This window comes from Amblyraja radiata, chromosome 6, assembly GCF_010909765.2.
Source record: "Amblyraja radiata isolate CabotCenter1 chromosome 6, sAmbRad1.1.pri, whole genome shotgun sequence".
Taxonomy (NCBI): domain Eukaryota; kingdom Metazoa; phylum Chordata; class Chondrichthyes; order Rajiformes; family Rajidae; genus Amblyraja; species Amblyraja radiata.
This window is the reverse complement of record NC_045961.1, coordinates 48,231,723-48,245,811: the sequence shown is the minus strand read 5'-3', so window position 1 is coordinate 48,245,811 and position 14,089 is coordinate 48,231,723. Positions and strand designations below refer to the sequence as shown.

The window sequence follows — 14,089 nt, the reverse complement described above, 5'->3', positions numbered from 1 at the left end:
CTTGTATTATTTTCAGTTATAATAACATTTAATTATGGACTGGACTGATGTATTATATTCTAGAATAATATTATTCTATTATTTTAGTTTAGTTTAGAGAATCAGCATGGTAACAGGCCCTACGGCCCACTGAGTCCACATCGACCATTACACTAGTTTTATGTCTTCTACTTTTTCATCCACTCCCGACACACTAGGGGAAATTTACAGAGGCCAATTAACGTACAAACCCACACGTCCTTGGATGTGGGAGGAAAATGAATCACCCTGAGAAAACTCACGCAGTCACAGAGAGAACGTGCAAACTCCACACAAACAGTACTCAAAGTCAGGATTGAACCAAGGTGTCTGGCACTGTGTGGCAGCAGCTCTGCAAACTGCACCACAGTATCATCCTGGATAATATATCAATTTATGATATTTTAAGATATTTTATGCAGGCAGATCAATTGAGTTTCTGTCATACTTCCATTGGCGTTGCAGTGATGAATAGCGGAAAGCATGAGAAAATTCAAGGCCACAATTTTTAAATTGTGTTCACTACTTGTCTTATAAAAAGAACCCTGCAGTAATCAGGTAAAATTGTCCCATTTAAAGCCTTGTAGCTAAACAGTGCCTCATAGACCAACAGACCTAGGTGTGATTTCCAGAATGTATGGGGTTATTTGATGGGTCACAGAGCTCAACTGATTTTTGGCACAGAAGAGAGGAAACTGAAGGAGGAAGGTGGAAAGGAACCTTCCAAGTCACTACCCTGTGAATCCTACCCAGAAATCACTAACACATTGGCCTTGCATCTTTTCGTCCTCATCTGCAACGCCCATTGCATGCAGATTCTCACTGCCAATGCAGTCAGAGGTCACATGAGAAATGACAGCGGATTGCCACTACTCATGTAACCAGAATCATAAGAGAAGGAAAATAGTTAAAGTTTTATGGATTTATTTTCTAATCAATAGGGATTAATATATTTTACAAATAAACACTCTAAAATTTCAAATGTTAGCAGAATTACTTTAATGCATTAATAGAGGAAATTCAAGGAAGGACACCAGACCTTGAATTTTATTGCTCATTACCTCTGAATATCAAAACAAGTCTACAATATTACGTGACCTACCTCCAAGAAAACTACAGAAGAAATGCTATTAAAATATCTAAATCATCCGCTCCTCTTAACCTGTTCCAACACAAACTGTTCAACTAATTTAAAGCATGGGCCATAGTTTTCTGCAAATTTTAAAGCATGGGCCATAGTTTTCTGCAAATGTCTTTCTTGTCCCTGCATCTAAAAGTGTTACATTATTAAAGGTCAGCATCACTCAGGAGAAAGCAGTCTGCTTGATTGGCACCTGATCCATCCTAAACATTCAGCATCAGCATGGGAGCAGTGTTAAGATGCATTCAGTCATCTGCCAACAGCCCCTCAAGTCCTTCTATCCCTACCATCAAGAAAGATGAGGGCAAAAAATGCTTGGGAGCATTATCACCTGCAGACTCTCCTATAGTTCACACTTCAAGTCAGCACAGAAATACTATTGCCAATCTTTCACCCTTGCTGTATCTAAATACCAGAAATCCTCTACCCAACAGCATTATAGATATATGTTCACTGGAAGGACTGCAGCATATTGAGATGGCTCACCACAACTTCTTAAGGATAATTAGGAATTCGGAATAAATGTTGCCCACATTCCAAAAAATCAATGTCAGAATTCATTTTCCATATTTGATCAAATCTACTCTTATCTCACACCACAGCTCTAACTGTTAACATAGTAGTAATTGAAGTGTAATTAACAAAACATTAAATTGTCTTAATTTTGGTTCATACACCCACACCGTTGCTTGGGTTAAAAAAATTTGTACAAGGTTCAGGATTTTCTGGAGAATTATCCATTTGAGATTTACTCAAATTAGCAATTTTACTTGCTTAAATATAAAATGTTACTGAAATCAGATTCTTGCCCGACAATTCCAAAAATAATAAATCTGCAACCATATTTATCAAAATGTTTAATGGTGATTTCAACTACCATTACCTTTGTTAATGGATAAACATTTAAGAGGCTTTTCGATAGATACATGGACATGCAGGGAATGGAAGAAGATGGATCACGTGCAGGCAGAGAAGATTAATTTAAACTGGTATCATGTTTGGCACAAACATTGTGGGATGAAGGGCCTGTTCGTGTGCTGTATTGTTCCATATACCAACATAACATATACAAGTCAGAAGATTGCAAACCTGACAAAATTTTGCATATTAGTAACAGCTTTTCCAGCCCCCCCCCACTATTTATTAGAACAAAAAGGAAGAGATGTTCAGCAAAATAAAATTTCAGCAAAAATTAATTTCTACTCAAAAATATAATTCCAGACCAATTTTAATACCCTCACACAGTTAAAAGTCAAGAAAAAACAGGTATGTGCCATCCAATCAATTGTATGAATAATTATTAACCTTAATGGCAAACAAACCTTTTCAGCTGCATGCATCAATGCAGTTGTACCGTTTTTTTGTCGAGAACTAATCTTTGCTCCTTTCTTGATGAGCAATCTAAGGATATCATCCTGTCCTCCAGCAGCTGCAAACATGATGAGATTCATTCCGCTAGGGTCCTATAACAGAAATATGATGTTAAAATGTTTGAAAACTGCAAACTGGTTACCAAAGGAAGAACATTCATTCCCCCAGTTTTGGGGCATGTGGATTGGCTCGTATCCTATTTTCTTCTTTAACAGGAGAAGAGTTAAAACCAAATACACATTTTTAGCTCCATATGTTGTTGACCTGGCCCAAAGTTAGCAATAATTAAAGTTACACTGGCTTTGAAACAATTTATCAAAAATAGGGGAAGATCTCATATTTATATGGTACTGTCCAAGCCTTAGAACCCTTGAAGTACAGAGCTGAAGCCTTTATTGAGGTGAAGAAATAAAAGGGCGAGGGGGCGGAAATTGAATGGGTAAAAAGATTCACAACAGGAACACATATATATGAGGATTCTATGTGGAAAGGGATGTTACATAAATAGAGAAGAATAAGGCAAAGAGAAGCCAAATAGTTTGGAAGGAGTTTTGAATTGAAGCATTGGTGGTCTGCCATTCAAATGAGGGCTAGTAAGCATATGGCAATGGAGGATTAGACTTTGGTTCAAGTTAGGATTCAGGGAGCATTGTTTTATCTGGGGTTATAGCAAGGGAAAAGCAGAAATCAACGAGTGCATCACTGCATCAATGTAAAACCAGGCATTAACAAGCAAGGGGGTGTGAATAACCCAGGGGGACAGGGGTGTGAATAACCTGCGGGAGGGGGTGGGAATAACCCGGGGGGGGAAAGGGGGCGGGGGGGGGGGATAGAGGGCAGGGGGTTTGGCACTCGGCAGCTTGAGAGCCCATTGCGATTATCATCACTGGAAGCTCTTGGGAAAAAAAGCTGTCCGTGAGAAGCTGCGGTTACCGTTGGCAACGTCCCATTGTGATGGCATTGTGGCACTCGGCAGCTTGAGAGCCCATTGTGATTGGTGCACTGCGAGTGGCATTGTGACATCATCATTGGAAAGTCCTGGGAAAAGGCTGTGTGTGAGAACTGTTTTTTGCCTTTTTAAAAAAAAAACTTGAATCGTCAATAACTTGTGAAATATAGGATGAAATCTTAAGTGAACCGATTACGGCGTGGAGGGAAAAAATGTGTCAGAATATGTAAAAGTTTAAGCGCTACCGCGTAGCGTTTTGATGGAAGGTAGAAAAACACATACACACACACACCAACATGCAAGATGACATATATATATTGTTGCATGTGAAAAATGTAATAAGGATTAAAAGTACCACTATTGCTTATTTAAGTACCTCTTGATCCAGATTATATTCTTCACTCGAATTAAGGGCCAGTTTTACTGTCAGGTAGTTTCCATTTTTCACTGCATCACGCAACACACCTACAGGTTTATAAAAGCAATGCTGATTTTCAATTAGGAGCGATCATGAAACATAAGTTAGATTCTTAAATTGATGCTAGTACACGAGCTATCATTCATCATCCCCAATGTAGTACGAATATATTTTAAATAAAATGATCACCTTGTATCAACATATATTTTGAAATATATATTTCAAGAAATTAAAGAATGAGGACATCTCAGATGGGAAGAAGTGTAGTGGAGATAGTTGAGGGAGTCAGTGTGTTTGTAATAGACATCAGTCGATAGTCTACCTCCTGTCATGGAGACGGTGATATCCAGAAAGAGGAGGGTAGTGTCGGAGTTGGTCCAAGCGAATTTGAGTGCAGGATGGAAATTTGGTGGTGAAGTTAATAAAGCCCACTGACTCCCACAACTATCTCAACTACACTTCTTCCCACTCAGCTTCCTGAAAAGACTATCCCTTACTCCCAATTCCTCCCTCTATACTGCATCTGCGCCAGGATGAGGTGTTCCATACCAAGACATCGAGATGTCCTCATTCTTCAGGGAACAGGGGTCCCCCTCTTCCATCATAGACAAGGCCCTCACGCATGTCTCCTGGGTACCCCACAGCTCCCCTCTTGCTCTTCCTAGTCACAACAGGGACAGTGTCCCCCTAGTCCTTACCTTTCACCCCATCAGCCATCGTATACAACACATAATCATCCGACATTTTCGCCACCTCCCACCACGAGTCACATCTTCCCATTTCCACCCCTTTCCGCCTTCCGCAGAGACCGTTCCCTCTGCAACTCCTTAGTTACCACTCCTTCTCCTTGGTCTGTCCCCTCCTCACAGTAACTTGTCTATTGTCTCCCCCACCACCACCGGCGGCAGCCGCAGGGGGGGTCCAGTGGAGGCCCTGGTCCCGTCTCTCTCTCCCTCATCATTCACCCCTCTCCCCCACCTGCCCTCTGCGGCAATGACAATCCCGTCTATCCATCCCCCCCGGGTCCGTCACCTCCGCCCCCGCGGTAACTCACCCTCATGGCCTCCTCAGAGATCTTCTCCACCAGCTCATCGAAATTCGTGGTGCCCACCGTGACGAACACCGACTCCACCCTCCCCTCCCCCCCGCGGCAGCGAACAGTCATACAACGGGCCGAGCGGCAACAGCGGGCAGGCGGGGACAGGCTGAGCCGGAGTGGGCGGAGGGAGGGAGAGTCGGGTTGCAGGGTGGCCGAGCAGTTTGCTCGGAGTTGGAGTAACTCACACACACACACGATGCAAACTGGTCCAATCGCCAACGGGATCTAAACCACAGCTAACAATGAACAACTAACCTGTGGAGGAAGGAACTGCAGATGCTGCTTTTTATGGATGGAGGGAGGGAGTGACTGAGGGTACGGGAAAGGAGAGGGGGGGGTAGGGATCGGGGGAGGGGAAAGATCCTGGGTATGTGAGGAGGGAGAGTGGGGGGGGATTGAAGGAGAGAAAGGGGTAGGGAGAGAAGTGGGGGAGGTGAGGAGAGTGGGGGAGGAGGGGGAAATAAAGGGAGAGGAGGGCAGTGGGGGAGGTCAGGAGGAATAGTGGGGGGGGGGTAGAGGGATAGGAGGAGGGGTGGAGATATGGAGGGTGGGAGTGACTGATGGTAGGGGAAAGGAGAGGGAGAGGTGAGGGAGGGATTGGGGAGGGGAGGAGGAGAGGGGAAAGAAGAGGGAGGGTGAAGAGGAGGAGGGAGTGCTGGGGATGAGGGGCAATGAGCCGTGCCTGCGCAGTTGGGGGCTATGCGTGAGAGTCGCAATATTGTGTTGGGGAGGACGGGTTGCATTGGGGGAAAACAGATGAGTGGTGGAATATTGCATTGGGGAACGGGTTGCGTTGGGGGACCAGGCCTCCCGTGTGACTTAGTCTAGTCCACACTACAGTTCATAAGCATCGGTAAGTCCCCACCAAAATCCATTCTAAGGTTTCAGTATAATCTATAACATTAACAGAACTTTAATCAATTATCGATCATGAATGTCTTCATAAATGTTCATTATATCTACAATATTTAGAAAACACCTTCTAAGATTCCTCTACTTACTATATGATTATCACACTACTCACTGTTGGATATTACTTTTGGTGGAGAAAGTAAATCATCATTTCCATCCAGATGTTTTTGAAAATCTTCCAATGTCATCCAATCAAGCTGCAAGTCCACACCCAATTTAAGCATTTTGCCATCTAAATTCAACAGCAATACAAAATAATAATTACCATTCAAACCACCAATATTTAAGAACTGATATTGGAGATATTTATATCATTTACTAGAAATATTTTTTAAATAATTAAGGGAAATAAAACCTATGCAAAGTCATTGAAAAATCACAACCCAAGTAGTTATTGGTAATATTATCGAAGTATTCAGTCAAAGTCACAGAAGGATTCTCTAAAATTTTACTACAGGTGCACAACCTTTTATCCGAAGATCCAAATAACGAAAACCTCCGAATAGCGGACATTTTTTCGGTCCTTGAAGAAAGGTCCTTGAAAACGTTCACCGAGGGCGGCCCGCAGAGGTGACAGCGGAACCTCCTGTCGGTCCTCGAAGAAAGGGGAACTAAATCCCCATTCATAAAAGAGAAGGTGAGGGTACATTGCGCGAGAGAGTAGGAATCCCAAGACAAAATTGAGTGAGCGTTCACCGAGGGTGGCCCGCCGAGGTGACAGCGGAACCTCCGGTCGGTCCTCGAAGAAAGGGGAACTAAATCCCCATTCATAAAAGAGAAGGTGAGGGTACATTGCGCGGGAGAGTAGGAATCCCAAGACAAAATTGAGTGAGCGTTCACCGAGGGTGGCCCGCAGAGGTGACAGCGGAACCTCCGGTCGGTCCTGGAAGAAAGGGGAACTAAATCCCCTTCATAAAAGAGAAGTGGAGGGTATATTGCCCGGGAGGGTATATCGCCTACCTGGAAGAAACCGGACATTTTTTCCAGGATGTCGTCTGCACACCAAAGCTCACCAAAGCTCACGTTTGGCGCTAAACATGGCACGCCAAAGCTCACGTTTGGCGCCAAACGCACGTCGCCTCTGCTGCACACGGATATAAGAGTGTGAAAATGTCGCCTTAGGCCGCCTAAGGGCATGGAGCCCCGCTAGGGTGACATGAGTGCGAGAGGTGATTCAATGCTGCGGTCACATTTACAAATTCAGGAATTCATTCAACACACTGCATTTCATACAGACATTTATTCTGCAAGAAAAAACTACATTGAAGACTCAAACTCGCGACCGAGGAACTGCCGGGATCAAGGCGCAAACTCGTGACCTTGCGGATATGAGCCGAGCACTCTACCACTGAGCCAGCCATTAAAATCTACGCTAAAAAATTTCCATTCCGAAGGCCGACAAATTCCGAATTACGAAAAGTGTCTGGTCCCAAGGCTTTCGGATAAAAGGTTGTGCACCTGTATACTACATTTACAAAATGGTTGACATTATGTCGCTCCCTGGAAAAAGTTCAGGGCACGCTACAGAAGTGATTTCTGGCATGTAGAATCTTTGTTACTCACTTGCTTACACGAGCAAAAATGATCAATTATAAAATAACATGGACATAGAACAATTGATAAGGATTTATAACATAATGAATGGGCTGGATCCGATTCCTTAGTACTATTAGCCCAGTTTGCCAGATAGGGGCTAGAAGTTATGTATTTAAATTGTGCGAGAAAAAAAAAAAATCAAGAAACTAAATGTGAGCCAATTTCACAATGTAACAAAGACAAAATTTATTCCGTTAATTAACAAAATAACATTTTTTGTACCTGCATTCTCCTCAGTCTGAGGCATGGTGTCAAGAATCTTATGGGTTTCTTCAACTGCAGTCTGAATTCTTGAATCATTCTCTTTTTTCTTATCTTTTTGCAGTTTCTCTTTAGCTCGGTTCTCGTCAATTTTAAGATCATGGGAAACCACACGTTTATTTTCTCTGTCCTCATGATCAGCAACATCAGAAAAGGGAATGAAAAACTTGTCAAAAAGGCCCTTCATCTCTCGATTATCTATAAAGTAAATGAAAAGAGAAAATATCTACTTCAGATAATTGGGAAGAACCATGAATTCCAGATTTGTTTTCAAAACACAGCTTGCCCTCAATGGAGGGAATCAAACAATCTTTAGAAAGCATTTCTTCTTCTGAAAACAACTACTGTGTGCAAATAGCAGCAAGGTGTGGGATACATGTTAATGTTTTGGCCTACAAACTTCCCATCCAAAAAATGTTGGTTTCTCCCTGGCGACTCCCTACAATTTCAACAGGAGATTTGGACAAAAACTATGCAACCTTTGAGACTTTTAAAAGAATTCTGTCCATTCTGGTCAATATATACCACGTTCCACATGTCCTGGAGCCTGCCAAACCATTTAAGAGCTTCTTGTTTTCCATTGGCAAGGTCAGCATTCATGTTAAATGAATGTTCTGACAGAACTTCATCAAGCTAGCATGTTAAATCTAAGTTTTTCTTTCAACAAATGCTACCCAAGTGTTGCCAATATTTCAATTGCTTAGATGTTCACACAATTTGTTTATTCCTATCCAGGAAGTTCCATTGAGAAGTCATTCTTTCGGAAAGAATAGGTAAATAACATTGTGGTATGCACACTGTGGTGTTGCACGTGGAAGCCATCCATAAACGGAACAGTTTACATTGACTTACTGCAATCCCCACTTTGTTCCTTTCGCCCTTTCTCGACATCCTGCCTCTTATCAGATAGCTCTTTGGCTGCTTCACCTTTCTTTCCCAACTTTTCCCGGGAATAAGGCTGAAAACATAAATAGCAATTTTAGCCAGATAACCATACATTTCAGCTGAAAATGCATAAAGATAACTAAAAATAAACTCAGCATGTTCATATATTAGATATTTACATATTTAAAGCAAAAACAACTGCTGGAGGAACTCAGCAACATCTGTGGAAGGAAATGGCCAGACAAAGTTTCGGGTTGGGACCCTCCTTCAGACGGATGGAGTAGAGGGGAGATAGCTAGTAGAAAGAGGTGTGGGGCAGGGATGGGGCAAGAGGTCACGATAGGTGAATCCAGATGAGAGGAGGTCGACTGGCACATCAGTCAGATAGTTAGATATTTCCAAATGAATTCAAACTCTCAAATAAATAACAATTCATGTAAAGAAAGATAATGGGTTTTAACTTCAAAGCATTCATATTTACTTTATATTCTCAACCAATTTATTTTTATTCTTTGTTCTGAAATGTATGTGTTCCCTTCCTTTTCACCTGCTCTACAGCAGAAAGATAACTTTAACTAAAGTCGTGAGATGTTAGATGTGCACTATCATAAAATGGATGATGTTAACCAGTATTTGCATTGAATGCCTACTATTATATTCAAAATACAGATTTCTTCAGAATTTAGCAGTGACACTTAAGATTGCAATAATCTTCAGGAGGAATACTGACTCGGTGAATTCCCTCAACAAATTGTTAATCCGGTTTCCAGCACTTGCAGGCACAGGGAACTGCAGATGCTGGATTTAGTCTGAAGAAGGGTCCCTACCCAAAAAGTCACCTTTCTCCATCCACCAGAGATGCTTTATGACTCGCTGAGTTCCTACAGCACTTTGTCCTACAACCAGATTTGCAATCCTATCAAACTACCCCTCAGATTGACTGCATTCTATTCTATTGAGTCATGCCAGTTTGAATAACATGTTACTGTATGTAAATTGATCACACAATCAAAAGTGAACATCTACAGCAGGTATTTAGTATTTAATATAATCCAAATTGATATGTCTTTATCAGACATTCCTTCTCTTGATAAAACATAAATAACACTTGAAATCAGAAGAAAATGTTTAGCAGCAGAAACATTTGCTATTATTCCATTTTCCATTCCTCACCATTTTACTTTTACTATACTACAGCTGCAGGTACTATTAAGGCCTAATAAGGGCCCCAATTGAATCTATGGACCATACCAATTTAAAGTTACACAGTACATTTAAATATTAGCCCAGATGCTTTAAAGAGGGAGCTCTAACTTCAAAATCTTTAGGAAGCACATTAGAAAATGAATAGGGTAGACAAAAATTGTAGAGAAACTCAGCGGGTGAGGCAGCATCTATGGAGCGAAGGAAATAAAATTAATATGTAACTTTGGTTTGCAAAATGTATTCTGTTTACTAAAGTTTATAAATGCTTACCTGATTTGTGGTTTTAACTGTTTCCAGCTTCTCCTCAGTATTTATTGCTAAAGAGTTTGATTTATTAATTTTCAAATTTTCTCGATTAATTTCAGAATCCAGTCGTAATTTGTCAAAGAGACTAGGCTCAGTGAATAGGGGTTGCTGTCCTGAAGTTGTTACATTGGATTCAGAACCATGAATTACTTTCTCAGTTGCAGATCGAGAATTATCATTCACGTTGTGGATTTTACTAATTTTTTTCATTATCTTTGCAGAATCAGGTTTAGGAGTGGTACTGTTTTCACCATCCATTGACTTTCTGCCTTTGGCTTCTTGCTGAGGTTTTGGAGCCTTAATTTCATGACTTTTCTGTTTCTTGGCATGACTGGTATTCTCTTTATTTATGTGTTTTTTCTCTGAAAAATCTTCCTTCTGATTTTTTTTCGGTTTCATCTCTTGCTTCACATTGTCCACCTTGTCCCTTTTCTTTTTCTTTCTCGTTAACATAAGTTCAAAGTCATCTTCCTCAGAGCTTTCCAGAGATCTTTTAGATACTGTAATGTTATCTGGCTGGGCCATATCCTTACATTGCTCAAACATTGTGTTTTTTAAATCCAATTTTTCCTGATGTTTGCATTCATCAAGGTTTAACGATGGTTCCAATAAAGCATCATCTTCTGGGGCTGAATTTGATAGAACCTTATCTGTTTCAGCATGTTTTTTCTTCAATTTCTTGGATTCATTTAAAGTCCTTTTCTTCACTTTATCGTCATCCGAGAGATCGCTCAGATGTTTCATTGAGTTGTCTCTTACCTCCTCACTATTTGATCTGATGGATTTCACTTTTTTTTCCATTTTGGGACTGTCAAGTCTCATGTCCAGTTCAGATTTAGTTTTCTTCTTCTTTTTGACCTTTGGTGAAGAGATTTCTGTTGCTCCTCCAAAATCATCATCAGATTCATCTTCAAAAATATCTTTATCGAAGTTAAGTTTCTGAAATAATACAATTAAGATAGAATAAATCGAGTTAGTGTTGCTAAAAACTTCAATATTTTGTTTTTACTTATAACTTAAAATATAACTTAAGATGTGATTTTTTTTTCTCCATTCCAATCTATCTATCTTCTATATTACTAAAAGTCTGATCTTGACCACTTCCTGGTGTTCTGTATATTGATTTTAGAATAAACGCTGCTACTTACGGCTGTGATTTTTGGCCATCTTACTCAGAGACCCCCTCCGCTGCGCAGGACAAGAGGATTTTTCCCAACGATGAAAAATAAAAGATTTATTAGTGTTTAAAAAATGTTGAGATTCTCTCTCCTGAAGGCCACGCCCCTTCCGGAGGAACTATAAAACCCAGAAGGGTTGAGTGCCTCAGTCAGTCTCTGCAAGGTGGGGGAGCGAGAGGGTCACGTCTCTCAGTCTGAGCTGTGAATAACACTGAACACATGTCTACTAAACTGTGAATGGTTTTACTGACCTGTCAATGCCCTTAATGTGGTTTGAAAATATGGTTTGGAAATATAAAAGCTGTGTTGCCTTTGGTTTGGAAATGCTAAAGCTGTGTTGCCTTTGGTTTAGAAATGGTAAAGCTGTGTTGCCTTTGGTTTGGAAATCCTAAAGCTGTGTTGCCTTTGGTTTGGAAATGCTGAAGCTGTATTGCCTAATTAAAGTTGCCCCCATTAAAGTTGCCTTGCCCCATTAAAGTTGCCTTGCCTTCTGTACAATTAAAAGTCAAATCTTGACCACTTATGTTTGCACTTTATATTGATTTTAGAAAAAAAAATTACCACGTGCGGCCGTGATTTTTGGCCATCTTACTCAGAGTCCCCCTCCGCTCATCAGGTGCCGAGGATTTTTCCCATCGATGAAAAATAAGAGCTTATAGAGTTTTAAAAATGTTGAGATTCTCTCTCCTGTCAATCATGCCATGAAGGCCACGCCCCTACTGGTGGGTGGGGAGGGACTATAAAACCCAGAAGTGTGGGCGTTGCTCAGTCTCTGCAAGATGGAGGAGAGAGAGGTCACGACTCGCTGTCTTTAGTGGCCTTGCACCCTGCTTGAAATGGTTTGAAGCTGCATTTGAATTGGTGGCCTTACACCCTGCTTTAAGTGGTAAGAAACCGCACTTGAATTTGGTGGCCTTGCACCCTGCTTGAAATGGAATTTCAAGGAATAGCCGTGAGTCAACTGCCAGCCCACCAGCCGTGAGGGAGTGAGCTGCCAGCACAATAATTCATTCGGCCCACAATGTCCATACTAGCCCTCTGGAAACCAGTCCCTTCAGCCCACTAGTGCTCCAGAAAGCACCCCCCACCCCCCACCCCCACTGGCCACCAATATTGGAATTGGTGGAGAGGTGGAATATTGTGTTGGGGGACCAGCCCTCCCATGTGATGCTGGGACCCAACGGGTCCCACTTAGTCTAGTATCCGTTATATCTTTGTTCCATACATTGATGTTTCTAATCTTCATTTTTATTTCAATATTTAGTGGTTCTTTGGGTTGGAGTCATCAATTCATTAGGAGTTTTCATTGTACCCATCTAACTGGTTGGATTGACGAAAATGTTAATTCAATTTTTAACAAACTGTTTTAGATGAATTAAAGTTCAACGCAGAAAAAAAATCATAATTAGATTGTGCTAAACTAATATATCTCGCAGATCAGAGGGACAATACTCCTCCTCCCATTCTGACCTTTCTGTCCTAGACCTCCTCCATTGCCACAGCGAGACCACATGCAAACTGGAGGAACAGTGCCTCATATTCCACTTGTTTAACCCAACAGTTTGAAGGTTGAATTCTCCAGTTTTAGGTAACTTCAAATGGCCCATCCCCCTTTCTTCACCTCCCCCTTCTCTCTCGTGTCTCGCCTGGACTTGCACCTATTCACCCCGCCCCCCCCCCCCCACATTCCTTCCTCTAGCTTCATAATTCTCAGCTATTTAATCTTTTTGTTGCACACCTTCTGTCTTTTCATGTGTGGCCCTTGTCCAACCATGTGCCTATCAAACTGCACCATTCGCAGTAGCCATCTATTACTTACCAGGCTTGAATTAGTTTATAGAAGATCAAACAGGGCAGAATTATAAATAATCAATTCCTAGCTCATTAAGATCATAAACTCAAACAACAATGAGTCCATCAGAATAGGACTTTCTTCTTTTACAAAACTTGCAGGGCTCATATCAGTTTAGAAATCTTAATTAATGGCAAAAAGAGATCAACTTACACTGAAGTGATTTTAAAATGGCAGCATATTACAAACTGCTGCTGAAGATTCAGAACTTATATGAATGGTATTAGATAAAATGGAAGGAAGTCAAAGATGGTTCTATGCTATAAATCCAAATATTGTGTAATACAATCAAGCAAATTCTCACCCGATTGTCTTTTGCAGGTGATTTTTCTTTTGATTTTTGCTTGAAAACGTGTAGCACTTCTGTGCAGTCCTCCAAATGAGCCTCTGGCTCCCAAGTATCATCGTCAGAAGGATAGCCTTTCCAGTGAACTCTGTACAAAATTTGACCCTGTTGTAATAATTAAAATCGTATTTATACAGGATCTCTCAAACCATGCAGATAGTATTAGCAGGTATAAGAAAAATATTCATTGAAAAGATATCCACCCTCATAATACCAGAATCATACAGGGTCCATTACCCAACTATTTTAAAATAAAATCACGTCACATATTTATATTGGATATAAATGATGTCCATGAATCGCAGAATTCAAGCAGTCGTAGTATGCAAAGGATATGCAACAAAATACTAAACACGACTACTTTCATTTACATTACATTGCTGTGTCCCAAACGGGGGGGGGGGGGGGGGGGGGGGGGGGGGAGACAGACTATGTATAAACACTGCTGTAATTTCTACATGGTGAAACCAAAATGTTTAAAAATGGCTTTTATTAAAATCTGACAATGTGCACTTTATCCATGTGATTTTTTTTCCTCTTACAAATCTCAA

General features: G+C 41.0%; 1 protein-coding gene across 3 annotated transcripts in view; it reads right to left on the bottom strand.

The window, feature by feature from the left end:
- The window catches only part of mphosph8 (M-phase phosphoprotein 8), a 36,295-nt gene that overhangs the window by 13,813 nt on the left and 8,393 nt on the right, over window positions 1-14,089 (bottom strand). For all 3 annotated transcript variants that reach the window (XR_004412344.1, XM_033022723.1, XM_033022724.1), the window contains 7 exons: window positions 13,497-13,643; window positions 10,127-11,101; window positions 8,618-8,723; window positions 7,727-7,963; window positions 6,021-6,140; window positions 3,856-3,944; window positions 2,482-2,622 (listed from right to left, as the gene is read on the bottom strand). Coding sequence is in view for 2 of the 3 variants with exons in the window: in XM_033022723.1 (XP_032878614.1) it covers window positions 2,482-2,622; window positions 3,856-3,944; window positions 6,021-6,140; window positions 7,727-7,963; window positions 8,618-8,723; window positions 10,127-11,101; window positions 13,497-13,643 (1,815 nt within the window). In the remaining variant the exon portion in view is untranslated. The remainder of the gene's footprint in view (window positions 1-2,481; window positions 2,623-3,855; window positions 3,945-6,020; window positions 6,141-7,726; window positions 7,964-8,617; window positions 8,724-10,126; window positions 11,102-13,496; window positions 13,644-14,089) is intronic.